Here is a 25,163-nt window from a genome sequence, read left to right on the forward strand (position 1 = left end):
TTCGGTTCAATTAAAACGGTTCGGTTAACTGATTGAACACCCCTAAACTCATTCTTTCTTCCTAGTCAATTACATATTTACTGTAATTCTTTTGGTGTTGATAATAATTGAACAATCAAGCTCCGTGGGGCTAGTTCAAGTGGTCAACTAGAGTCAACACTCTAGTGACAAGGTCGGAGTTCAACTCTCACCAACATCTTGAAGCTAAGACCCCTAATACTAGAGTTTAGGCCTTCGGAACTTTATAGATTGGAGAGACTCCCGAATTTGGCAAAAGTGGGGAGATGGAACTCATGGAAGGACATGGGTTATGACTTATGCGAGCTTAGGACTAGTCGAATGCAAAAATAAATAAACAATATTTTAGAATCAAACAACGCACTTCTTTTTTTTGGTTAGGTGGTGTCCTAAGCAAGCCCTAATTGTAGGAGGCACATTTTAAGTCCATACCATACTCAGACTAATCCCCACTCACACAATGCACTTCTATTTTAACTTCACTTATGTGTTAAAAAATAAAGACTATAGCAATACGAGTTGTGTTGAAAAGAATGTAACCTACAATGGAGGGTGGGATTATATGCAGAACTCCTGTACATAATCTTTGCAGCTTTTATTACAGCCCATAATTTTCACAATGTGGAGGCTGAATCGCATTCTCAAATCAAACATGAAATGAAAAACTACCAAAGTTGTAATACTAAGAAAACCACCAAAAGGCATGAATGCTCACTTAGTCACTTCCAACAAGCTCATAAATTCATAGAACACATTGTGTAGGGGACAATTATGTATAGGACATTATTATCTCTACTACCACATAAGTTAAGACTAGTAATCTTAAATTGCAGTTTTTATGTAAATGGTGTTGCAAACTTTATCACTTCCACTTCTTGAACTTCCCTCCATGCCCGTACATGCCATGCTTCCCATGCTTGAACTTGCCATGCTTCCCGTGCTTGAACTTGCCATGACCATAATGACCGCCATGACCATAATGACCACCATATCCGTAATGAGCAGCTCCGTGTGGCATGTGATGAGAAGATCCATGTAACAAATGACTAGCACCATAACCAAGTGCCGCACCTGCAGCTCCTCCAGCTAACATTGACCCAATATTACCAGATCCATGTCCTGAATGTAATAAGGATTTAATACAAAAGATGATGGATGGAAAGAAGGAATGTGGAGTATTCGTTGCAAGATTACTAAGATGTACCATATATGTTGATTCCTCATTCATGATTGCTATACATCAAACGTTTTGGGGTGTTAAAAAAATCAACAATAGTTGTTAAGAGAAGTGGAAGGACATGAAATGAATAAAATCCTCCAAAATGACATGCAGGAAAGGCACAAGATGCCAGAAAATTTAGCCTGCTTCGGAGAAAGCAAATAAAATAATTCTACAAGTTACCTGAATGAGATGGACTAGGATAAGCAGCTGGTGAATGCCCTGGAGTGGGATACCCTTGTGGATATCCTTGGGGAGGATAACCTGCTGGTGGATAGCCTTGAGAAGGATATGCCCCAGGTGGTGGAGGGTAAGACCCAGGTGGTGGAGGGTAAGCCCCAGGCTGTGGAGGGTAAGCCCCATGTTGTGGGGGATAGGCTCCATGTTGTGGGGGATAGGCCCCATGTTGTGGGGGATAGGCCCCATGTTGTGGAGGATACTGTCCAGAAACAAAATTACCAAGTTGAGAAAACAACCCCTTGTCTTGTTCATCATGGTTATCCTTTCCTCCTCCCATTTCTCAGAGTTATCAAAACAAGAAGTACCTATCAGATAGTGAATAAGAAACGATGAGAAAAGGAATGTTTTCAGATGACTTGTCTCTTTTAGAGTGAGCATGGAATCAGATTCAGAACATTACTTTCCTCTTTCTTTCATTGTTTTTTTTAATCTCCTTGTTCTCATTTAGAAACATAATCAAATTCAATGTCGCATACTGAATACTAGATCACCTGTCAAGCACTAAGTGGTATCTATAATCTATCACCAATTGCTTAGTCTAGTAATAGACAGAATGCACATCAACAATCAACACGAAATGTCTACTGCTGTTCCACATCACTGCAGGGATACATAAACTAATATAAAGGGATAAATGCTCTACATTCCAGAATAAGGGTATGAGAGGTAATCAAACATCTTCAACTAGCCTTTGTCTGGCAACAGATTAATGTGCAGAACTCTGCCCTATGAGCCCAGACACCCCATCATTCACTGTAACAAATTCCAACCTCAACAGCCAGGGAAAAGCACATCAAGACCCAAAAAGAGAAACATAACCCTATTTAGCTCCCCTTACTACAAAAGTCAATACAGAAATGCAACCCCTGTAAATTATTGGCCTTTGAATTTATTTTATCTTATACATTACTAATGAACACCATACCAAACCAAGTTCAACAAAATCCATTTGATAATATCTATTTCAAGCAAACTGCGGTTCCAAATTCTATGAAATCATGTGGTACTACACCTAATTACTCAGAAATATGCAATCTAAACTCTGAATACAAGCAGTCAAACCTGAAATTGAGGGCTTTGACACACAGAAATTCCAAAGATCACAACAAAAACTGGCATATTAGGCTGATCATTCACAGTGGGAAGTAAAAACAAAAACAAAAACACAAAGAAAGCATATAAAAGAACAGTCAAAGCCTCTCACCACTCTTTGAACTAGAAGCGAACAATCACCTCAAAATTCGCAAACACATTCAACAATTCTCCGACTCTAGGAACACAGATCGTGAAGCTACTGACGCGTGATCATCATAAACATATAAACATTTAAGTTCAATTCATCAATTATATAAATGTTAATAAACAGGGAAATGCATTAGATAGCAGGGGCAAAGTCAGTAAATATCTTACGGATTTTCTTCGTAACGGATGATGAATTTCAAGAACGGATAATGGATAGGTATTAGGTACTCCGACCAACAACAAAAGTATAAATTGACGCGTTCTTACGCGTCTATTACGTGTGAGAGATATTCGGTAGATATTTATCATATATTGAAATCCTTTTTAAAGAGTTTATACCCAATTTGGTTTCTTGAGTATTAAGATTTCACCAATTTAATCATCAATTTTTAAATTTGTTTAATTTTATTCTAATTATGTAATTTTTACATAAAATAGTCTCACTCCAAACCAAAATAGTATATATAGCCAATAGTTTTGTGGTATAGAGTCACGGAGTGACTCTTTCAATTAAAAGGTTATGAGTTCAATTTCTCGTGGGAGGTAATACTGTAGCACTCAATATATAGAGATATATTCCCTTTTAAAATTATATCTTTATAATTTTGCAAGTCAATGAGGGAAATTCATGTGGAGTTGGTGCTAGCAATTGATTGAATTGAATAATGAAAAAAAAAAAATTACTATTTGCATATAAACAATATTTGATTAGTTTTACAATCTTGGCAACTGGCAACTGGATATTTCTCTAAATATAATATATACGGAGTATATGATTTTAATTAATTTAGCCCATTAATAATCAAAATATAATTTGATTTAATTATTATTTCAGCTTATACTTTGCGCATGACAATGCATATACGCGTGTAATTTACAGGAGTGTTTTTTTTTTTATTTATTTATCAGATCATGATGTGTCTTAAATAAGCCTTAATTATAGGAGGGACTTTATTGGCCAGATTAATGAGAAGGTCAAACTCCCCGACTACTCATGCCAACCAAACTGGTTATTTACAGAAGTGTTTTATTTATGTTATCACACATAACTTTAAAAATATAAATATAACAATATCATATTTTCATTGTTTGGTTCAAGAAAATGTAAAGTTTTCAAACTATATTTTTAGTTAATTTCTGACAGCTTTCACGAGAATTACATTCACCTATTTTCTCTAGATTATATGAGATTCCATAAATGTTACATTACCTCAAAATATTTCTCGAACCAAAGCTTGAAGTACCATGAAAACTATAGAAAATGAACTAAAAACAAAATTTAGAATCTCATATTCCCTGCAACAATCTCACATTCCCTTGAACCAAACAATGGATTATAATCTTACCATATCCAAATTACTAAAGTTATATGAAATAACTCGAACCAAACACTACAGCAGATGGATATGCTCTTCTCCCTTTACTCAATGCATGTAATCCACCATAGAAATGTAAATACTAGATTACTTGGTGCAAAACCTCATATACTGAAATAGCCAAGCATGCTATAATACTACAACATCAAAGGTTGGTAAAAATATAAGATCATACTAATAAGTAAAAAGATTATTAAAATTGCGCTTTACTGCTATGTTGCTACTGGTATGGAATCAAAGATGATACACCTATACATATAACATATATAAGCAGTTGAATCAGCAGAACCTCAGTGCAGCTTCAAGTTCCTTCTCATCATCACAGTTGTAACCCAGCAAATAAGCTCGGGCTGAAAAGACGAAGTACAACAGTTAAAAATATGGAGGTGGTGGTGGGTAGGTGCCAGGCGGGTAGCACGCTGAAATTTGAATGAAGGAGAAAGCCCTACCAAATCGACCGGATCCCATGAATGGTTCCGCTTCATCAGTCCCACCACCCTGCTGCTGTTCCTAGATTTTTGAAAAAAGGAGGAAAAAGCAAAAGTTGAAAGAGCAACTCAATTGGCTTCAACCAAGTTGAAAGATTTATATAAACAAATACTCGGTACATGATACTTGCACACAAGTGCAAGTACAAATGTACAAACATCTCAATTAGAGAAATAATTACACCATATATTAAATGTAATTCTGTTGTCCATATTTTGCTCATATAGTGTTCATCTATCCATGCTCCGTCTACTCCCACTAAAAAGTTTTTCATTCTCGTAACCCTTCCTACCCCAAAAATCAAGTTTAGGTACAAAAGGAAAGAATGTAAAGAGCCTGTTTAGTAACGGAAAATATTTTTAGATTTTTGTTTCCAATTTTCCTCTTTTCCCACAATTTTCATTCTCCAAATAGTAAACAAAAGTTGGAGAACTGGGAACTAAAATATGCCAGCTCGGCAATTTAACCAAAACACAAGTGAACAGTAATAAAACCCACTGTTCACCCATGTTTTCTCCAAAATGGAAACAAATTTGGGATAGTTCTAAAACTATGTAATAAAGTTAGAAATGAAAATTTTATATGTAATAAAGATAGATAGAAAACGAAAATTTTGCTTCCATTTCTCAGTTTAGAGAAGGGAACAACTTGAACATACATTTTCCATTTTTGTTCTCTATTTTTCTGGAAAATAAAAAATTCCCCATTTGCTGAATGTATGGACTTCCTTCAAGCTAGCAAACATTGTACTATTTCCATCGAATATTGCATCAAAAGGGAAACAAGATTGAAGGTTTTATGTATGCTGGCTAAAACAGTTTTTTATCTTCTTTCATGAAAGCATTTGAGCACCTAATAAATATTTTAATTTATCATTCCTAAAAAGAGACTCTTAATAGTAAAAAAAAAAATTCTTACCGTGTCTGGTTCTATTTCAGATGGAGACAACATTCTGTCAAAACAGTGACCTGAGATAGTACACACCAAGAGCCCATTTGTTGGATCAGAAACAACCTCTCTGCACGTATCGTCACATACTGCAGGAATACAGTAGAAAATCACCTCATTTCTTCATCATAACTTATGAAATAGGAGTAAAAAGTAGTGCCCATAAAAGCAGTTCATACCATGCACAAGTCCAGTCTTCTCACAAACAAATACATCACCGATTTGATAGTAAGTGCATGCCTCCCCAGAACAAGCATGATCCACAAACACTTTATCACTAAGGCCTTTGTTTTTCTTCCAAATGGAGATTTGATCAGCAACAGTCTTATCAAGTATTATATGATCATCATTCACCTGCGCATTAAAGCCAAATAGTAAATAGGAATAGCATATAACAAGGGAGTGAAGGGACTCTTACCACCGACAATTAAAGGGAGGAAGTTGAAGCACATCACTTAATAATTTTCCAATTGTATTGAAAAATGAACATCAATTAATAGTTTTTGGGAAAAATATAAGGGAGCCCTCAAACTTTAATAAATGCATATAAAACATTGGATTAAACTCTCAGAACTTCTATTTAGTTTGAAAAAGTTTCATTATCTATGGAGTTAATAAACTCCTTAACTTCAGTCTCCGAGGGATATTAAATCCACAACTGACACCTTAATACCATGGATGCCAGAAAATGTAGATCCTCTGATCTTTTCACCCAAAAGAAAAATTATTGCTGTTAGCATTTTCATATTACAGCCTATTCCTATTTGTAATTTCAAAACCTGGAGAATAGGGTTTAACCCCTAAAGATAACAGAACTATTTCAAACAAAATAGAATTGCAGGGAGATAGATCATTTTAAAGTTCAGGAATTTATAAATTTATTTATTAAAGTTTGGGGCTGCCATTATATTTTTCCATTTTTTTTTATAAGAGAACTGAGAAGAAGTTCCGATGAACATTCATTTTGATTTACCTGTGACAGAAGAGGAGTTTGGCTTCTTTTTGCTGCCTGCATTTGGATGTAATATTCTTTGAATTCAGACGGACAATTTCTAACAAACTCTCCCATATCCTCTGCATCACGCTGCAGGAATTATCATGTTACCCAAATCAATTACTTCAACAGAATATATAAATTGAACAAATGAATAAATAAGTAAAACACACACATGCCAATGACCTTGTGGTCTAGTGGCATGAAGTGGCTCTCCCAAATGGGAGGTCATGGGTTTGAACCCCAGTGGGGGCGGTATTGACTCTTTGTGCTTCAGTAGGTTGAGAAAGTAGCTATGAACATATACTACATTGTAACAAAGTGAGTAGTACTCAAAAAGAAAAGAGAAAAAAAAAAAAAACAACAACACACACACATGATTTAAGGCCTCACTCTTTGCAAGCAAACATCAGTGTAAGTAGAAGTTTTCCTGAACATGAACTTCATTTTTCAATTTTTGTTTTCTATTTCTCCAGAAAAATGGGAAATTTTCAAATTGTGTTGGTACTACCAGCACAAGCTATAGAAAGCAGTGATCCCTGTTTTAGAGAGAGAAAATTTAATCCAAATTAAAATATACTTGAATGTACATCTTCTTCCAAGCAGATTCCCGTGGTCTTTTTGGTGGACGAAGACCCCATCTCATGCAGTACCTGCAACAAAAACCATTCCTCAAATCAAAGAGAAGAGGACTAAAGTGCTTAGTGAACATAAAATGATGCCAGTTGTGAGACAAGTGCAATAGAAGCTCAATTTTCATTGAGCATTCACTATTCACTAATGCCAAATTTCAAACACACAGCAAAGATTCAGAGTATGCAGTCACCCAAACAACACCCCAAGATTTTTGAGAGCATTCATTGTGCCTGCCTCATGTTTCCACAGTCAACAGCAAGTTGACATCACCACCCAGACAGAAAATCTTCCATGGAATTTCAAAGGCTTAATTAATAAAACTCTATATATTGATACTTATGTTAAACGCAAGCAACAGGCGTGTATTGAAAATGAAGTAAAATTCCTTAATTCATACCACATGGTTACATGGTGTATCTAGACTGAATGAAGCATCTTTGTAATCATTTGTTGTGGGATAGCCTACTGTTCCCCTATGTATATGGACTAAATTTGTGTTTGATTTATTTTTATTTCTATTTTCTTTTCTTCTGTATTTGAAGATTGCTTTTCCTCCAATTATACTTTACCTGCAAACTTAGAGAACCAGAGTCATTATCTTGCCAAAGATTGACAAAAATTAATCAAACATGTATAACACACTAAGACATCTGTGCCGCAAAGATGCATAGAATGGAGAATACAGAATGGTGAAGAGGCAAAGAAAAAGGGAAAATAGTACTTACAGTCGACGCCACAATGATTCATCGGATGCAGCATAGTTTAAGAATTTACAGGCCAATGAACATGAAACAAGATCCTGCAAACAAATGCACTACTTTTATAAGCAAGAATTTATTTGTCTTTGAGTGGCATAGTGTACGACTACATGTGTAAAACCAAAATGCAAAAATATAATTATCCACAACATACTATGTTTTTCATTATACCTCTGAGGAAAGGAATTTAAGTATGTGATGGAGCAACTCAGGAGGAATTTTGCTAATAACTCCAGTATCTATCCGCCTGGGAATCCGAAGAGTATTACTGCTAGTACTTGCACCATTTTTTATATCTTTAAAGGTATTGATCATTCCAGATGCACCCCCAATTGAAGATGGGGATGAGAATAATGGTCTTACTTGTTCCTCCTCTTCCTCTCCAACTCTAATTTCTTTTGCTCTTCTCTTCTGTTCCTCATCCTCCTTCTCCTTTCCCTCAATCTCACCCTCATCTTTTACAACTCTGATTTTCTTTAGTACTCTCCCTTCTTCTTCATCCACGAGATCTTCATTCTCTTCCTCATAATCCTCAACTCTCATATGTTTTGACTCTCTGCCTCCCTTTTCTTCCTCCTCATTGGACACATTCCCTTGATCCTGCTGGGCCAGATGCTCAAACATTCAATTATATAACAAAACTTCAACTTAAACGAACGTGCAAACAAATCTATGTGGCACAGTAGGAAGCTAGAGATATAAAATAAATAACATAAAAAGGAAATTAATATTTTTTTAATTGCTCCTAGACATCACATGCCCAATGAAAAGGCAGTTATGACTTATGAACATTCAGTACCAAAATAAAAAATACAAAATACATTTCACATAATTTTCAAGCAAATTACTATGCATAACAACAAAAAAAAAATTGAAAATGAGAATAATAATTCATAATCATTATAGGTAAAATATATAAAGTGCATCAATTCTCCAACACTCCCAATCGTATAAAATTTTTTAACTTGCAGCTGGAATCGAGAAAAATTATAAGCTGATGCATAAACCCACTCAACGATAAAATCAGAATTATCTTTATTTTGCATATGGAAAAAGAGCATATGCATACCGACATGTACAGAAATATAGAGATTAAATCTTTTTACTAAATCTAAAATTCGAAAGTTTTACCTGATCGGAGAACGCAAGGACTTCAGATTCAAGGAATTGCGCGAGGGATTCATCTTCATCGTCCGAAGCGGCCATAATTATCGATTCGTCTTCAGAAATTGAATCTAAACGTAAACATGCATGTACCTGTGCTTACAAGGAAGGCGTGGCCGGAAAATAACGTCGGAAATCGGAAACTATAGTCGGCGAATCTGGACCGTCGATTAACTCGGGGGTTTGATGCGAAGAGTGGGAGAAGGGGTGGGGGAACTAGGTAGGGTTCGGATATGTGGGTCGGCCGGGTCGGGTCCGAATACGATAGAATGGGGCAAAACCAAGGGGATTGGTGTGTAATGTGTATATCGGGATAATTTTCTTTTCCTGATTAATTTTTCTGAACAAAAAAGGAAAAATAAAATTGGAAATATGCAAATAGAGGAAATTGAACAATATAAATAAATTTTAAGAAAATTTATATTTTTCATTCCTAAGTTATAAGATAATTGTAAGATTTATTCATACTTGTTGGTCATGCTCAATTCTCATTCCTAAGTTATAACTTGATGTTACAAATTTTGTCTTTTTCTAACAAAATTTTATGGATGGAATTTGCAACGTCAATTATAGTTTATGGACGAGAAGTTCGCATTACCTATTAGAAAAATGACGAAATTTGTATTGTCAGTTATTACTTATAGACGAGAAGTGAGCATGACCAACAAATATAAACGAATCCTATTGATAAGGAATGTACCCCGACGTACTGACATGTGTATTGTACACCTACTCGAATCTGACTCTATAGATAGCGACAACCTTCCCTCGACATGATCTGACCCGAGCAGAGCCCACGACCCGACCCGACACAAGGTAATTTCCCTTAGTACCTTTGCTGACTCATGTACCTCTTATTATGTGCTCGGTCCCGACCTTATTGCCCGGCTTGAACTAACCCTGAGCCCATTTACTTAGCTATTAGAGGTGAACCTCAACATATACGCATAAGTCGAGCCTACTAGTCATTGGTTAATTAGATATCCTTGAACACGTGGACACCTTCTCCTTAGCTCCCGAGACCGCCAAGTGCATGGAGGACACGTGGCGTACATGCCGGCCTCCCGGCTTGTGTCTCATCCTATTGTCTATAAATACCCACTAGACACTTGTGAAAATGACTTTTGGCCTCTCTCTCAAAAACATTTACGTGCCCGGGAACCCCTAGCCTTCGGTCGCAATTTTCTGATCCCTTGGTAAGTTATAATCTTAGTAAAACATACGAATACCTATATCCGATGAAATTTACCACATAACCCATAATTACCCTTTAATTTAAAAATGAAAATTGTAATTTTCCAAAATTTTAAATCGAATTTTTTAAATTCAAAAAAAAAAGGGATAATGTGAACCGATTAATTATGTAATCTTTGTCATGTTATATATTTTCAAATTTAAAGAAAATATATTTAATACATTAACTAAATAATATATAATATATTTATATATATGTCAAACGTAAAAGTAATAAATTATATCATAATTTTCATAATTGTACAAAATTATGCAATTCAAGCATCTAATATTAAAAATTTGTACAATTAACATTATTGGTAAGTAAACGATCAATCTATCCCGTAAACTCTTGATGTAGCAAATAACATTTTTCTTTCATTACTTGACAAATCTAATAACCTCTTACATCAAAATTAAAGATGAAACTTTTTTTTTTTTAATTTTACAAAACCAAAAGAGGACCCCATAATTTCAAATGTGGACTTTCGGCGTAATCCAAAGCACAATAGTGTTACTTTAGAGCATCTCGAATAGAAATTTTTATGTTGATTTTTGCAAAGTTAAAATCTGATTGTATAGTTTTTAACTAATGTGAGTATTGTTTTTGTTGTTTCTCTAGAGACCTTAATTTTTGCAAGAGAAGAGAAAAAAACAAAGATAAGAGAACACGCTTAAAGCACACCCCGCATCCCAAACTCCCCGTGAACACGTGGGAAGGGACGCTTCAGAGTAGCCGTCATACGTCTGAAATTTTAACCATTGCATCCTTTTTTTAAATTGTCATAATTTTTTATTCTTTTCTTTTATTTTTCTCTCTTCGCGCTCTCCTACTTGATTTCCTAAAACCAAAAAAAAAAAAAAAAACGTTGACAATTGAGGATGCTCTTAGACGGTCTAATTAATGTTGTAAATTCAGGTAAATGTGAGGATGGATATAAGAGTATTTTGGCGCGATTTGATCAATGGATATAAATATCCCATTTCGGGGTTAAACCATGAATGATACTGTTAGTCTCCGAGCCAGCGTGGGAATCAATGGCGGCCTAATCTCATTCCTCAATCCGCCGGCTCCCTTTGCATCCTAAGAGGGATATGAGATCGCTTACAAAGATGAAAATGTAAGTGTCTATGGCAAACGCTTCATGTGTTATAAAATAAGCCGATGGGTTGCAATTTGAAGCTAATTCCTCATTAGTCATTATCCTCTCTATCTCTCTCTCTTTTGTTTGTTTGCTTTAATGTTGCACAATGGGATGGCATCAATCTTAGACAGATTTTGTTTATGAAGTCAATTCAATTGCAGAACTGAGATTGATTAATGGCTGTTCAAGGTAAGTTGCTTCTATTGTTCTTTATGCATCTTCATTTTGTTTAAAAGAACTAATTTATTGTTGAGCTAGTCTTATGCAAAATAGTTCTCAGAATGTGGATTAACAATATCTGATAATGGATTGACAAAGATATATAGAAATAGAAAACTCTTCCAAGTTCAAACTTCATTTGTGACAGTGTGGTCCCCTACTGAAACCTAGTTAATTTATTGTACTCGGTGGAGTGCTAGATATGCAATAAGGCGATAGCCTACCAACATTATTGCCATAATAGATACATCTACCCACAAATGGTTGAGTCCAACTGAACTGACAGCGGGGAAATCTACGACCCGGCAGTATGTACCTTTTGAGCACTCATAGTAGTCGTTTTCGCTGTACTGAACCCCTAGAAGAAGCTTGAAGCAGTAGTAGCTGTAGCTCAAGTATTTCAACCAGACAATGAAAGGGGGGATTCGTTGAACGTAGTATCCTCCAGCAATGAGGAAGACTAGAGTTGTAACTGATGCTAAAGTGGTGGCTTGCTTTACATCCATGAGTATGGCACCGAAAGCCAATCCGAGGCTTTGGGAAACGAGGACACTGTAAAGGACTATTAGAAGGGAGAGGATGAAGGTGAGAGGCTCGGCCTTGAGCCCGCCCATCCAATAAAGGATGAAGGTAAATGCTATTGGTAATGCGAGTTCCAGTGGTAGATCTCCCGCTGTTTTAGCTAGGAAGTAGGATGAAAGGCGGTACATTCCTGATGATCTTTCCTTGATTAGCATTGCCCTTTCTTGAGGAAATGTGAAAACTGCATTGTAGAGTGGATAGAAGCCCCAAAACACAGCGAAGAAGAATAACATTGTAATCTGCATGCACGAAATCAAATTGCATTATTGTCCATAAGGAAGGAGAAATCACTATAGCAGCACAGAATTAGCTGGTGCTTGTGAATAGAGCATAGGTTGAACCATTTGGGTAAACCCCAGCAAGAAGTTTGCAGTGGTGTGAAATTTACATGACACATCTGATTTGACCATTAGTGGGACCTTTGTTTGGTATATACCATATAGCTCCTAAATGAATGTTTAAGAACAAAATTTGATAAATTTTAAGATTAAATGCATGCATGCAGGAATTGCTCTTACTCGATCTGCAATATGGGATGTTGGAGTTTGCCACCACAAAAGCCCAGCTAGAAATGCAACAGTCAGGACTTGGAATATTCGTAACTTGTTGAAGGCATCATATCTCCGCTGCCTTAGCCCCCTCATAAGAAGGATCTTGAATTGATGCCACCAGCTTGTGCACCATTGCTCTGCTTTCGTATGAGTTCCTGCACCATCAAATGCCAAGACAACCAATGATTGCTCACCAATTAGAATGAGGATTTAAGAAACTGCTGCAGCTGCAGCATTTGATTTGCAGGCAGTTTACATAGAGAAATTGGGAACTTACTTCTGAAAACATCCTTGGAATGGCTGTAGTCATTGGCATCTGAACTACATAGCTCAATTTTTATCCTCGTCAAGATGTTCTTATCATAAGCAGATAATAGAATTTCTCGTATAGATTGTTGGTCCTGTTCCATATTGGTACATTGCTCAATTTCATGCCTGGAATCTGGTGCAATACCTGAAATTTTGGAATTTGAATGTAAAACATGTCGAGAGTTGGTAAATATGATTTCATTATGTGAGCTAAAACAGAAGAATGGATTGAAGAAATGAGGATTATTTGCCTCTTTAAACATGTCATAAATGGACTTGGAGCCTTTGTATGTGTGGAATAAGGCTTTTCACACAAAGGTTGGAATATGAAATTACCATTAGCAAGGTCGAGCATCAGGTCAGCAGGATTGACTGTAACAGATGTAGAGAAACCAATTGAAGAGAAATACTCCAAGGCATTTGATGCAGGGCCATAGTAGATGGGGCAGCCTTCAGATAGCAAAGCTACCTTATCAAACATATGGTAAAGCCGGCTAGATGGCTGGTGAATTGTGGTTACCACTGTTCTTCCTCTGCTTGCTAGCCGTTTGATTGTGGTTAGGATCCGTAGAGCAGTGGTTGAGTCCAGACCTGAAGTAGGCTCATCTAGCAGCAGTAAGCTTGGGTTGATTAGCATCTCCTGACCTATGCTTACCCTCTTTTTCTCCCCACCTGATATTCCTCTAAACAATGGCCCTCCTATCATGCTATTCCTGCAATTAGTTAACCCCAGCTCTGTAATAACATGCTCCACATGCTGCAGTTTCTTCTCCATGCTAAGTCTCTGGGGTAGTCTCAGTAATGCTGTGAATAAAAGTGTTTCTTTTACAGTAAGGTGAGGATATAGAACATCATCTTGTGAGACAAATCCAGTTAGACGTCTGATGGAACCCGAAAAAGGCTGGCCATTGTAACTGATCCTCCCAGACAAGTTACCATAAAGACGGCCTCCAAGTGCTGTAAGGAGGGTAGTTTTCCCACTACCTGATGGACCCAGCATAGCTAGTATCTCTCCTGGACATACCATACCTGTTGCCCCATTGAGTATTGTCTTTTCTCCTGTGCTTGATTTTCCTTTCTTTTCACCTCCAACTTTGTATGCAATATCTTCAAACTAGAAAATGAATACCAAAATCAGCAAAAAAATACCTTGAATGAATACATTTCTGACAGAACATAATTACACATGTAACAAGATTTGCTGATAAGGGATATGACTGTAAACTTGAAAGCATAATTTATTTGCATACATTAATGCTTGGTGTTTTGTACGTCTACAAGTAGAGAGAGAGAGAGAGAGAGAGAGAGGTACCTTCAAGATTATGGGATATAATGTTCTTTGTAGAAAGGAATGTGAATTGGTCCCCAATGGGTAGGCCAGACAGGCCTTGTCTTGCGGCTCTGACAGATTTGGTGGAGCTGCCATCATTTGAGGGCTACAATTTTCCAGTGTTGGTGCTACACAGTGAAGTGGCATCTCCAAGTTGAGCTGAGAGTTCACACTGTTTAGCTGTTGTGAGTTGGATGGTGAATGGCTAGGGAGATGTTAGAGAGTTGCTTTTAAGTTTAAACACGACTTTCCAAAGTGAACTAGACAGCCACATAAATACAGAATCACAGACACCAAAGCAAGGATATGGACAAACTTTATGATACGATTCCTATTTTGTGCATGAAATCCTGCCCTCCATTTATTATTTTATTGAAGACACAATGTCAATCATATGAGTATTGGGATATAAATTAATTTTATTTCATGATTGATGCCAACCAAACCTTTTTGCCTTGGTTGTTCCCACCTATTTCTCTTAAGCAATTGCTTAAACGAAATCTTCTTTCACTTAGACTAACCCGGACAACGTAAGACCTATGTTGCTTTGCCAACCATAGAATAGTGAGCTAGAAAAGTACTTAGCTGTGGGATTGAGTGGGGTGGTTGCCCTAAAATTTCCAGGAATTCTGGGAGTGGATTGATGCAAAGCTACAGTGCATTGAAAAAAAAAAAAAAAAACATAATGCTAATATTAGATGAAATTAGAATAATATGATTTATGAACCTGAGGCTGGGTGAGTGTTTGTATATGTCTACACATTTTCGTGAGGTGATTTGCAGTGAATAATGTCTTAAACAAGGTGTTTGTCACATATATATGATGTGCAAACATCTACCTTTTTCTATTGTAAGCTTATTCCTACTTAATTGCTCCATTATACCATTGCATTATCATCTTTGTTTCTTCTTGGTTTACATAATTAACAATTAAACATATTTAATTATTAACTGTAGTCTTTGTGAAGTCCCTTAATTAGATTGGATATACCTTACCCAAACCCAATCTTTCATGGGAATGTCGTATATTGAGTTGTGTTTTAAGTTGTCCTTGTGTTGAGCAATTTAATTGCATGGTGTTGTAGAGGAAAGTCCATTAATGTAAGAAAAATATTTGAATCATAAAAAAGCGAAATGATTTAACCCTTTAAACTACATAAAAAGCTTGCCACTTAATCTCCCATCTCAGAATGATCGACATAGGATTGTCATGTATGTTTCTCTTAATAAACTTTGCTTGTTGAAAGCATTCATTACCAATGCTTAACTGAGTTTTGTTTTCTTAAAATACTAGTGTTATCAACAGTAAATTAGGCCTAGACAAGGAAAAATATTTTTCCATAACCCCGACCCAGCTTGCTGTCCTTTTTCCCTTCTCTTGCTTTATATCTTGTATTTTTTTGTACTACCATAGGGATGATGAGAAAAAGAAATGATTAAAGGAAGAAGCCATCAATCTGATTCAATTTTTGTCCATAAAATATTGTCTTTTCGCAGAGCACTGAGAAAGAAAGAATATGGGGGTCCTTCAATTCCTGTGGAGCCAGTCTTTTCCCTGGTGTTCAAGTCTTTAATTTGAGGTATCTGATCTGATGCCTGGTGCGCATTATACTTGATTTGCACTTTCTCTTCTCCCTAGCATGCAGTTCATGAAAATCTTCTTTGATCTTGTGAGGCCAACTTGTTGATAATTAATTTGCGCATGAAGATGGAACTTTACCCACTAGCTAATCACCCCTTGCTTATAGGCATATATAGTTGCTACATGCATCATATTCTGCTATTTCCTTAGGATCTTTTTATCTGTAGATCCATGTCGCATCCAATAATGATTCTCTAGCTCCATCTATGCCCTTCAAATCGCCGCATTATGTGTCGACTCCTCATAGGTTGCTTTTTTTTTTTTTTTTTTTTTTTTTTTTTTTTGAGCAGGCTTTGTATCTATCAGACATTTAGGCCACAATTATAGAGTAGAAAATGAAAATTTTTTAAACTGGGAAGTAGTTTTAGATTTCAGATTTAAACTGAAACAGAAACGAAGTTTGGACTTGCATTTGACTATTGAGAAGTTTGGACTTGCATTTGACTATTGAGAATATGCATGCTATTGCTTTTCTTTAGAAATCTTTTCTGGAGATACTGCTACTAAAAAATTATTACTGAAAACATTCAAATGCAGCTTTTGAACTAATTTTCGTAAGTATGGATTATTTCAATTTTTTTTTTATTTTTTTTTTATTATATATATATATATATATATATATATATATATATATATATATATATATATATATATATATAATATAATTCTAAGTCTATGATTGAGTTTTATCAAATATTATATTCTTCTTTTCACATGATATCCAAACTATCACTCAGTAGGGAATTTTTTTGCTCCATCGTTACCCCTTTTGCATGCATTTTCACCTGCTTTTTGATTCATTGTGCATTCTGTTTTCTTCTTCTTTATTTCTTTTCATTTTCCACCATTTATCTAACCTTGTTTGATGGACATCATTACCTTGATATACGGCTATATCTTGATATATCTGTAATTAAGTTCCGTTTTTGGGGTACACCAGATAGATTGATAGGGCCAGGGACTGAACCCATGATAGGAGCAGCAAATCTTGTACAGAAACAAAGAAGATACTCCTTGCAATCAAACTATATGAAAACCTCCTTTTGGGTCTGGTTGTCTTAGGTAGGGTTAAGCTTTAGCTAGTGAATCTTAAACTGTTGAAATTCGTCAAACATTTTCCATAAAAGATATGATTCTGCAAATCTGCAATCATCTAGCTACCTGTTGATTCTAAAAAATTTTCAAGAAGGCAATCATACAAGAAAATCGTTTAGCATACTCTCAAAGAGTATTACTTATAGCCAGCTATGGATAACCTAGGTTAGTTTACAACATTGTGGTCCTTTGTCGACTAGGGTCACAAGGCAGACTTCACCCAAAATGCACTTTCGGATACTAGTTGTTGGGGTTGTGGGTTTTCCTGTAAATCGAAGAGTGTTGCTTCTGTTACCTGCCTTGGTTTCATTAGAGTCAAAAATGGAGTATCAAATTATCAATGGAGTTTCTATAGTGCTGTACTCTTATACAAGGAAAGAAAAATATAAAGGAGACAACAATTTCCTTTTGAAGTATGTGGTATGATGGTGAGAAAAGCGGTAAAGGAAATTCCTAATATACTTTCACATTTAACCCAACCCCAGATGTTATATTTAAACGACTTGAGCATAGAGTCAAAATCTATTTGTGATTTATTGGCTTTGCTAGCGAATTACATTTTAACATGAACTTTATTGATCTATTGTTTAGATTGTACCAACAAAACAAAACTTGTGATGTTATTTTGGATCCTTTTTTTTTTTATTTTTTATTTTAAAGAGTAATGCTATTCACCTTGTTAAAAAAAAAAAAAATCCCTAATAATTTTTCGCATGACATGACATTGTTTGATTGATTAATTTACTTTTTCATTAAAAATTATGGAGTCAGTCAATTCATGGCACCCAATGATTATAAGATATGTCATGGAGGGAATTTAAGAGGGAAAAGATTGTAAGTGGCGCAATTAGCCCCAAGTCTTTATGTGCACCAATAGAATTCGGACTCTCACACTGTTACCTTTAGTTATGACATCAAGTTAGGTGACGAATCTAAGTTTTGGGGGCAACTTGTCTTTTTTTTTTTTTAGTATGCTATTAGCCTAGAATTGTGGTATTTGTTTTGATAAACTAAGATAGCAATGATGATACATTTGAAATTTTGAACGAATTGGTGGAGTGAATTGTGGATATATACTTTAATTATGCACCCTTTCAACTTGATGTCTTTTTTATACTAGGCTATAAGCCTAAAATTGTGGCATTTGTTGGTAATGAGATAATTATGAGTGCCCAAAGCTAAAGTCGCTTTGCTCGAAGTGTATAAAATATAAGTTAAAGGCAAAGGTAAATGCTAACCATCATTGTGGAATATATATATATATATATATATATATATATATATATATATATAGTTTACTTGAGGCTTATTCAAATGTTTCTCTCGTCACCCAAAAAAAGAAGAATATATAAAAATTTATATATCATGGTATGACGTTAATTATAGTATAATTGTATCTCTTATTTTGTTTTTAAAAATCGATTGATGTACCTGTATTTTGTTTAATCTCTACTTCTAACAAATTAGACAATCTAATACATTTATAATTCAGACTCGTTTTGAACCGTCAAACAAAACTCAATTATATCAACCCAACATGCATATATTTTTAAAGGTACCCTAAATTCACTTCATTATTAGTCTCTTTATTTGGGTTAATCATAATGGGGCATATACAAGGCATGAGATTCATTTGTCGCTTATGAGTTTATGAAATGTAGTTGGGAGATTGACATATGGCATGCACTTCTAGTTGTTAGTGGCTCCAGTTGATGAAATAATGCTTTCATTTTGATATGTTTGTTTCACCTACATCTGATCTCAGGCTGGTCTTTTTATTGTGTTTTTTGTTCTAAAATCTAAATACCCACAGCCTACCAAATCTTAGTTAGTTTCATATAGGTCAAGTGCTTCTTTAGCATGCGCTGAAAACGACAATGATTTATAAAGAAATTAAATATTTTTATAACATGTGTTGTCTCTCTTTTGACGTTTTTAAGTGATGAATGGATGGGTATTTACGGATGAGATATTTATTACTAAAAGGTAGTTTATTTACTCTGTATTTACTATTTACTCATAAGAACATTGAATTCTTCCAATTGTGGATATACTCGAATATTATAACGACAACACTAGTTATTATAAAAAAAAAAAAAGAGAAAAACACTTCATATTTAGAATTCTTAGAGCAACTCCAATAGGGTATTTTTGGAATTTTTTGTGAGTTTTTGGGTGAGGCGGAGGGAAGAGATAATATGAGAGAGGAGATGGCGATGTAGGAAAATGATTTTTTTTTTTTTTTTGTGGGTCCGTATTGGTTTTTTTCTTTTAAGTGAGAGAGAGAAAGAACAAGCTGGTGCACGTCTCGTGCACTTGCAAACGAGTGCGGTGCACGCCTTGCTGGGCTCATTTACTGGTGTTTTTTTTTTTTCCCCACTTGACAAACAACCTAACAAAAGTTTTATACTATTATGATGCACTTATATAGCAAATTAGCAATGAAGCTAATGGAAGTTTGATAAGTGCAGGGAGTCACTTTCCCAATCAATAAATGATGAAACTGTACTTGCCCAATTAAGAAATTATTTGGCATTCACTGCATGATGATTGATGAGACACCCACCATTTATAAAATATTAAAAATTAATAAAGAGGAGAAGAATAAGAAACAAAGAAAGAGTGCACTAATAATTTAAAGATCTCTGGTCTCAGTAAAAGTGATACTGCATGAATATAATCCTCCCCATGAGTTGCACCACACCATTGTTTTGATGGAAAAGAAATAATAATGGCACCACGTAATAACATTATTATTGCAGTTAGTGCATCTTGATGCCAAATTCTAGCTTAGCTTGCAGCCTGCAACAATCTGATTCTCCCCAAGTGCTGAATCTTGATTCATAGTGGAGATATATTTCCCCCCCAATATACATCTTGTCATGCTTTTCCCAATCATTTTATATGCCCATTGTTTTCTTTTTTAATTGTTTTTTTTTTCACTTGAAATGTCACAATATATTCGTAGAACAATAAATGATCCTATCTAAATTTAGTTGAGTTTTTTTTATTTGAAATCTTTGATTTACATAAAAGTGTCACTACTTAAAGCTAAGGTAGGTTCAGGGTGAAACCCGCTTTGTTGTGGATCCATAACTGATCGGCTCAAATCAATTCTCACACGGAGTTGAAATATCACAATATATAATATGAGTATAAAGAGTCAATGCCCCACTAGAATTTGAACCTGTGACCTTCCAAATGCCCTTGAGTCAATGCTTTTTGTGTTTCAGTAGGTTGAGAAAGTATATGAACAGATACTACAATGTAATAGAGCTAGTAGCATTCAAAAAAAATGCCCTTGAGCTACAACTTTTTTTAAAAAAATGTAAGTATTCGGATTAAACTTGTTTAAACTTTAAAGGCATTAAGCTAAAGTCTTTGAACCACACTCACTGAGCATGACTCAAATACAAGGGTTGCACATGAAATTTGAGTTAGAATTCCATGGACTGAAACTATTATAATCTCTTTGTATTCTATGGTCTTCGAACAAGCGACCCAAATTAATCTTATATCAGACTAACAACAGTTTTCAGGATAGAATTTTAAAGGAATATAAATCATAAGAACAATGTCAATAAGCCCTTGAACCTTACTTTAAAAAAATCATTAGGCCCCTAAACTTTTTAAAGGTATAATTAAAGTCATGAACATATTATTTTGATGCATTGAAGACCAATTCAAAAATCAATTAGTAACCTATAATAACATGTCACTAGGATTTCGACAATCCTCTAGCCAACTCTGACACTATTCCGGCAACAAACAACATTAATGGCGACCAACTAGTCGCCTTATCCAACAGAAAGCAACCAACGACCGTCGTCAGTGTTTGTTGCCAGAATAGCGCCAAAGTTGGCTAGAAGGTCGTTGGAGTGTCGCTAGAATCCTAGACTTGCTATTATAGGTCACTAATCGATGTGTTGAGTTTCAATGCACCAAAAGAACATGTACATGTGTTTAATTGCACCTTTAAAAAGTTTAATGTCTAATTGACTTTTCGCGTAAAGTTCATAAGTTTATTTGATGACTATTTTCCCTAAATCATATTCCATAAAGATTCAAATAGACAATAAATACAATAAAAATAATATTTAATTATTTAGTCGCAAAAGAAATATATTTCATGAATTATATTATGGTATTTGGTTGGCTGAAGTAATAGAATTAGAATAAATATTTAAAACACAAATGATTAAATACCCGGCCTCTATACTAAAATTTATAAAATAATAATTATAATAATAAAAAAGTTGTACTTAAAGATTATTAGTACAGTTTGGTTATTATTGTTAATATTTTGTTGGTCGAATCTATTATACAAAATATTTCTAGTGTAGTATGTAACATAGTCTTCTTAGTGTGATTTACTTCTACAACATAGGTTTTTGTGCTATTACATAAGAGCCTACTTATAGTCTTATATATACACTTGAATATAGTAACTGTAAGTTTTTTCCGCTATCCTAAAATAATATATCCTCGGTATTAAGAGAGATAAAGAGATCAGGGATGGGCGGTCTCTCAATCTCTGCCATGTGCCCGGAAACCGTGGCCAGATTTGGCCATGGTTTCCGGCCACCTCTCTGGCTTATGAAGCTTAATTAGCATGCATCATGCCTTCGTGGCTTTATGAAAAGCAAAAAAGAAAAAGATCGTTACCTTCTCACGTCATATACATACGACTATACTACTTTTCATGTTTCTGTCGTTAAAAAGAGGGGAAAATCGTTATGTATCCCCATAAAATATGACTGTTACGTTGAATATGTTGCATGGCAAGGCATCATGCATTACCCAGAACACAGAAAGTCAGAAACAAATGTAACCGAAACAAAAGGCAGCAGAAAAACCTGCAAGAATACATGGAAAAAATACAAATAAATAAACAATTCAAACTATTATATTATCCAAAAGCAGTGGGCATTATATTCTAAGTTGTTATATACCTTTTCTTCTATCTTATGAACTCACTGAATTCAACAATAATATAATACCAATGGAGAATAATCGGTGCCGGCGCCGGAGAGGAATGACGTTGGTGGCGGCGATGACCGTGGGTTTGGCTGCTCTTTTCTTAGAGGCTGCCGCCGCCGTGGGACAGCCAAGGTTTGAAGCCATGTTTGTTTTCGGAGATTCCTTGATTGATCCCGGCAACAATAACTACCTCGTAGATTCCTTGGCAAAAGCCAATTATGTTCCCTATGGTGTTGATTTCCAAGGCCCTACTGGTAGATTCTGTAATGGCAAAACCCTCATCGACTATCTCGGTATAATTTGATTCATTCATACACTCAATTTCATCATCAGTCTCATTATTTGCGAAAATTAGAATTTTAGACACTCGTATATATACACCCTATACTATGTTATATATAGTGCAGTATATATATATATGTAACATTTTACATTATGAACATTAATTTCAGGGGAGTTGCTGGAGTTTCCCCTTCTTCCAGCATTCACAGATCCAACTGCAACAGGAAGAAACATCCTCAGAGGAGTAAATTATGCTTCAGCTGCAGCTGGGATTCTTGAAGAGACAGGCCGAAACCTCGTACTTCAATTCCCCAACAACATTAATATAACAAAAAAAGTCAAATATGCTCCTAAACTTTATATGAAAAGTCAATTAGACATCTGTTATATATTAAGCTCATCAACATGTTATTTTTGTGCATTGAAATCCGGTTATTGATCTGACTTGCAATAGCCTGTCACTAAGACTTCAGCGAGACTCTGGTGACTAAAATCGGCGACCCTTTGGCCTGGTAGCCTATGAAGAAATAGGTTACTTTTTCCAACGGAAGAAGGTGACAGGAGACAATCCTAGTAACCAAAATTTAATCAGAGACATAATTGACTTTTCATATAAAGTTTAGAGTTGAGGCTTATTTAACTTTTTTTTTCGGGGTTGTTTTTGTGACTTGAACATGTGATTAAGCTAGGATAAATGTTTGTTAATTACCTGCAGGGTGAAAGATTCACCTTCTCCCAGCAGATCCAAAATTTTCAGAGCACCTTGAATCAACTGAAGAGCATGATGGGTGCGGAAGATCTGAAGAGCTACTTGAACAAGTCCTTGGTAGTTATTTCCATGGGCAGCAATGATTACATAAATAACTACCTTCAACCTTCAATGTACACCAGCAGCTACATGTACAACCCCACAGCCTATGCTGACATGCTCATCAAACTTTACTCCACCCAAGTTCAGGTATTGTGTTTAGAATGTTGTCGGTCTTAACTTAACGGGGAATCTAGTCTGATCTCAATTGATTTCTGGGTGGTAAATTGTGGGTAAAAACACATGATTATAGTTGTAATGTGAGAGTTACATTCAATGTAGTGACCACAAGGCACTGATTCTCTCACCTAATGGATCTTGGAGTCACCGTGATTTACCACTTTATTATCTTGTTGGAACAAAGTCTGGGTCCTAGGGGTTAGGAAATTTCGTCTTTTGTGGGTAAGTTAAGGGTGGTATATATGTATTGCATGCAGGCACTACATGGTTTAGGAGTCCGGAAATTCTTGATGGCTGCAATTGGACCTCTGGGTTGCATTCCGTACCAACTAGAAACCAGAGCGGCACCACCGGGAAAATGCGTGTCCTATGTAAACGACATTGTCGGGCTGTTTAACTCGCGAGTAAGGGCTCTTGTTGATGAGCTCACCCCAGTTTTCGCCGACTCGATCCTCGTTTACGGAAACGCTTTTGCAGCTTTCAGTGACATAATCGACAACGCAACCACTTATGGTACTTGAAACAATACTCGAATTATTGATACAGTGACGACGATGTTTTGATTAATTAGGATTTATGGGGTTTGAAATGAATGTGCAGGATTTACAGTGAAGGACAGAGGGTGCTGTGGGATATCGAGGCAGATAACATGTCTTCCGTTGTCTGTCCCGTGCGCAGACAGGTCCAAATATGTTTTCTGGGATTCGTTTCATCCAACACAGGCTGTTAACCAAATAATTGCCAGGAATGCTTATGCAGGCCCACCTTCTGTGTGTTATCCCATGAATCTTCAACAATTGGCGCAGCTTTTGTAATTTCAATTATTCTATCCAACTATCCATTCAGACATTAATATTATGTCTGTAATTTCTTACTTTTCATTAGTAATGACCTATTCAGTGTAATGTACGTAGATTCTTATTATATATTTACTACTGTTTCTTAATACTATGTATATTTGTGTGCTTTTCTAGTCTCAACACCATTTTACACTTTAATTTAGTAGTATAAATTAACCTGTAATTCCATATTAGAATTCTTAATAATACACAAGTTTCCTCAGCTAAGACACAGGACCCCACACGCTGAGACTAATATTTATATTCATGCTGAGTAGGATCTCAACCACGACCATCGTCGTAATTTTACTGGTAAGACAGTAACCTATTATATATATTGATTACCGATAAATTAGACTTATTTAATTGATTTTAATAAATTTGAATGATTAATTGTAACTTTTAAAAGTTTATGGGTCTAATTACCTTCTTGTGTAAAGTTCAAGAGCCTATCTCACGTTTTCTTCAAAATCTTTCAATATAATAGAACCATACAATCCATACATAATGTGTGTGTGTGTATATACATATACATATATATATATATATATATATATATATATATATATATATATATATATATATATATATATATTTATATATATTTTAAATAACAAAAAGTAGACATAATGAAAGGTATAACTTTCATTCGTACTTATTGGCAAATTATACCATGGACAAAGGTCTACCTTGCATTGTAGACTCTGGTCCAAAAATAACCTTCAGATTCTGTATCTATAGTTGACACATTTTATACATGCAATTGATAGTTTTGTACCTGTAGATACCATATGATGTGTCAGCAATTATCAAATCAAATTCTGTATCTATAGTTGACACATTCTGTACTTGCAGTCGATAGTTTTTGTACTTGTAACTATCAT

At 35.3% G+C, this 25,163-nt stretch overlaps 4 protein-coding genes across 15 annotated transcripts; 1 reads left to right on the top strand and 3 right to left on the bottom strand.

The window, feature by feature from the left end:
* Positions 1-581: 581 nt before the first annotated feature.
* On the bottom strand, positions 582-3,012 carry LOC109149613 (glycine-rich protein A3). Of its 11 annotated transcripts, XR_002048973.1 has the most exons (6): positions 2,888-3,011; positions 1,429-1,782; positions 1,187-1,196; positions 954-1,144; positions 727-899; positions 582-681 (listed from the first exon to the last, which is right to left on the bottom strand). XR_002048973.1 is itself a non-coding variant. In XM_019297480.1 (5 exons), the coding sequence occupies exons 2-5, from the start codon at positions 1,752-1,754 to the stop codon at positions 881-883; spliced, it is 570 nt and encodes a 189-aa protein (XP_019153025.1). In that variant the 5' UTR covers positions 1,755-1,782; positions 2,888-3,012; the 3' UTR covers positions 595-880. The 11 variants fall into 11 exon arrangements, 10 of the variants coding, with proteins under 10 accessions (XP_019153025.1, XP_019153026.1, XP_019153017.1 ...); XM_019297480.1 differs by having other exon boundaries at positions 595-899; positions 930-1,144; positions 2,888-3,012; XM_019297481.1 differs by having other exon boundaries at positions 595-899.
* A 1,107-nt stretch (positions 3,013-4,119) lies between these two features.
* LOC109149611 (F-box protein SKIP31) lies at positions 4,120-9,403 on the bottom strand. Its single transcript, XM_019297469.1, has 9 exons — positions 9,052-9,403; positions 8,092-8,520; positions 7,888-7,961; positions 7,107-7,179; positions 6,506-6,616; positions 5,712-5,886; positions 5,503-5,621; positions 4,545-4,605; positions 4,120-4,445 (listed from the first exon to the last, which is right to left on the bottom strand). The coding sequence occupies exons 1-9, from the start codon at positions 9,124-9,126 to the stop codon at positions 4,375-4,377; spliced, it is 1,188 nt and encodes a 395-aa protein (XP_019153014.1). The 5' UTR covers positions 9,127-9,403; the 3' UTR covers positions 4,120-4,374.
* A 2,343-nt stretch (positions 9,404-11,746) lies between these two features.
* On the bottom strand, positions 11,747-14,873 carry LOC109149610 (ABC transporter G family member 14-like). Its single transcript, XM_019297467.1, has 5 exons — positions 14,436-14,873; positions 13,460-14,237; positions 13,092-13,268; positions 12,782-12,969; positions 11,747-12,502 (listed from the first exon to the last, which is right to left on the bottom strand). The coding sequence occupies exons 1-5, from the start codon at positions 14,598-14,600 to the stop codon at positions 11,858-11,860; spliced, it is 1,953 nt and encodes a 650-aa protein (XP_019153012.1). The 5' UTR covers positions 14,601-14,873; the 3' UTR covers positions 11,747-11,857.
* A 7,243-nt stretch (positions 14,874-22,116) lies between these two features.
* On the top strand, positions 22,117-24,378 carry LOC109149612 (GDSL esterase/lipase At5g08460-like). Of its 2 annotated transcripts, XM_019297471.1 has the most exons (6): positions 22,117-22,463; positions 22,623-22,750; positions 23,168-23,410; positions 23,698-23,953; positions 24,041-24,271; positions 24,312-24,360. In XM_019297471.1, the coding sequence occupies exons 1-5, from the start codon at positions 22,193-22,195 to the stop codon at positions 24,253-24,255; spliced, it is 1,113 nt and encodes a 370-aa protein (XP_019153016.1). In that variant the 5' UTR covers positions 22,117-22,192; the 3' UTR covers positions 24,256-24,271; positions 24,312-24,360. The 2 variants fall into 2 exon arrangements, with proteins under 2 accessions (XP_019153016.1, XP_019153015.1); XM_019297470.1 differs by having other exon boundaries at positions 24,041-24,378.
* The last annotated feature ends 785 nt before the right edge of the window (positions 24,379-25,163 follow it).

Source organism: Ipomoea nil, unplaced genomic scaffold, assembly GCF_001879475.1.
Source record: "Ipomoea nil cultivar Tokyo-kokei standard unplaced genomic scaffold, Asagao_1.1 scaffold2159, whole genome shotgun sequence".
Classification (NCBI taxonomy): domain Eukaryota; kingdom Viridiplantae; phylum Streptophyta; class Magnoliopsida; order Solanales; family Convolvulaceae; genus Ipomoea; species Ipomoea nil.

Coding starts and splice junctions, on each gene's coding strand:
- LOC109149612 (XM_019297470.1), top strand. CDS start 22,193: ATGGAGAATAATCGGTGCCGGCGCCGGAGAGGAATGACGTTGGTGGCG. Junction 22,751..23,167: donor AAGAGACAGGCCGAAACCTC/GTACTTCAATTC, acceptor AATTACCTGCAG/GGTGAAAGATTCACCTTCTC. Junction 23,411..23,697: donor TTTACTCCACCCAAGTTCAG/GTATTGTGTTTA, acceptor TATTGCATGCAG/GCACTACATGGTTTAGGAGT.
- LOC109149611 (XM_019297469.1), bottom strand. CDS start 9,126: ATGGCCGCTTCGGACGATGAAGATGAATCCCTCGCGCAATTCCTTGAA. Junction 8,521..9,051: donor TCCTTGCGTTCTCCGATCAG/GTAAAACTTTCG, acceptor CTGGCCCAGCAG/GATCAAGGGAATGTGTCCAA. Junction 7,180..7,887: donor GAATCATTGTGGCGTCGACT/GTAAGTACTATT, acceptor TTTTTGTTGCAG/GTACTGCATGAGATGGGGTC.
- LOC109149613 (XM_019297472.1), bottom strand. CDS start 1,754: ATGGGAGGAGGAAAGGATAACCATGATGAACAAGACAAGGGGTTGTTT.
- LOC109149610 (XM_019297467.1), bottom strand. CDS start 14,600: ATGCCACTTCACTGTGTAGCACCAACACTGGAAAATTGTAGCCCTCAA. Junction 14,238..14,435: donor TATATCCCATAATCTTGAAG/GTACCTCTCTCT, acceptor TTCATTTTCTAG/TTTGAAGATATTGCATACAA. Junction 12,970..13,091: donor TTCCAAGGATGTTTTCAGAA/GTAAGTTCCCAA, acceptor TTGATGGTGCAG/GAACTCATACGAAAGCAGAG.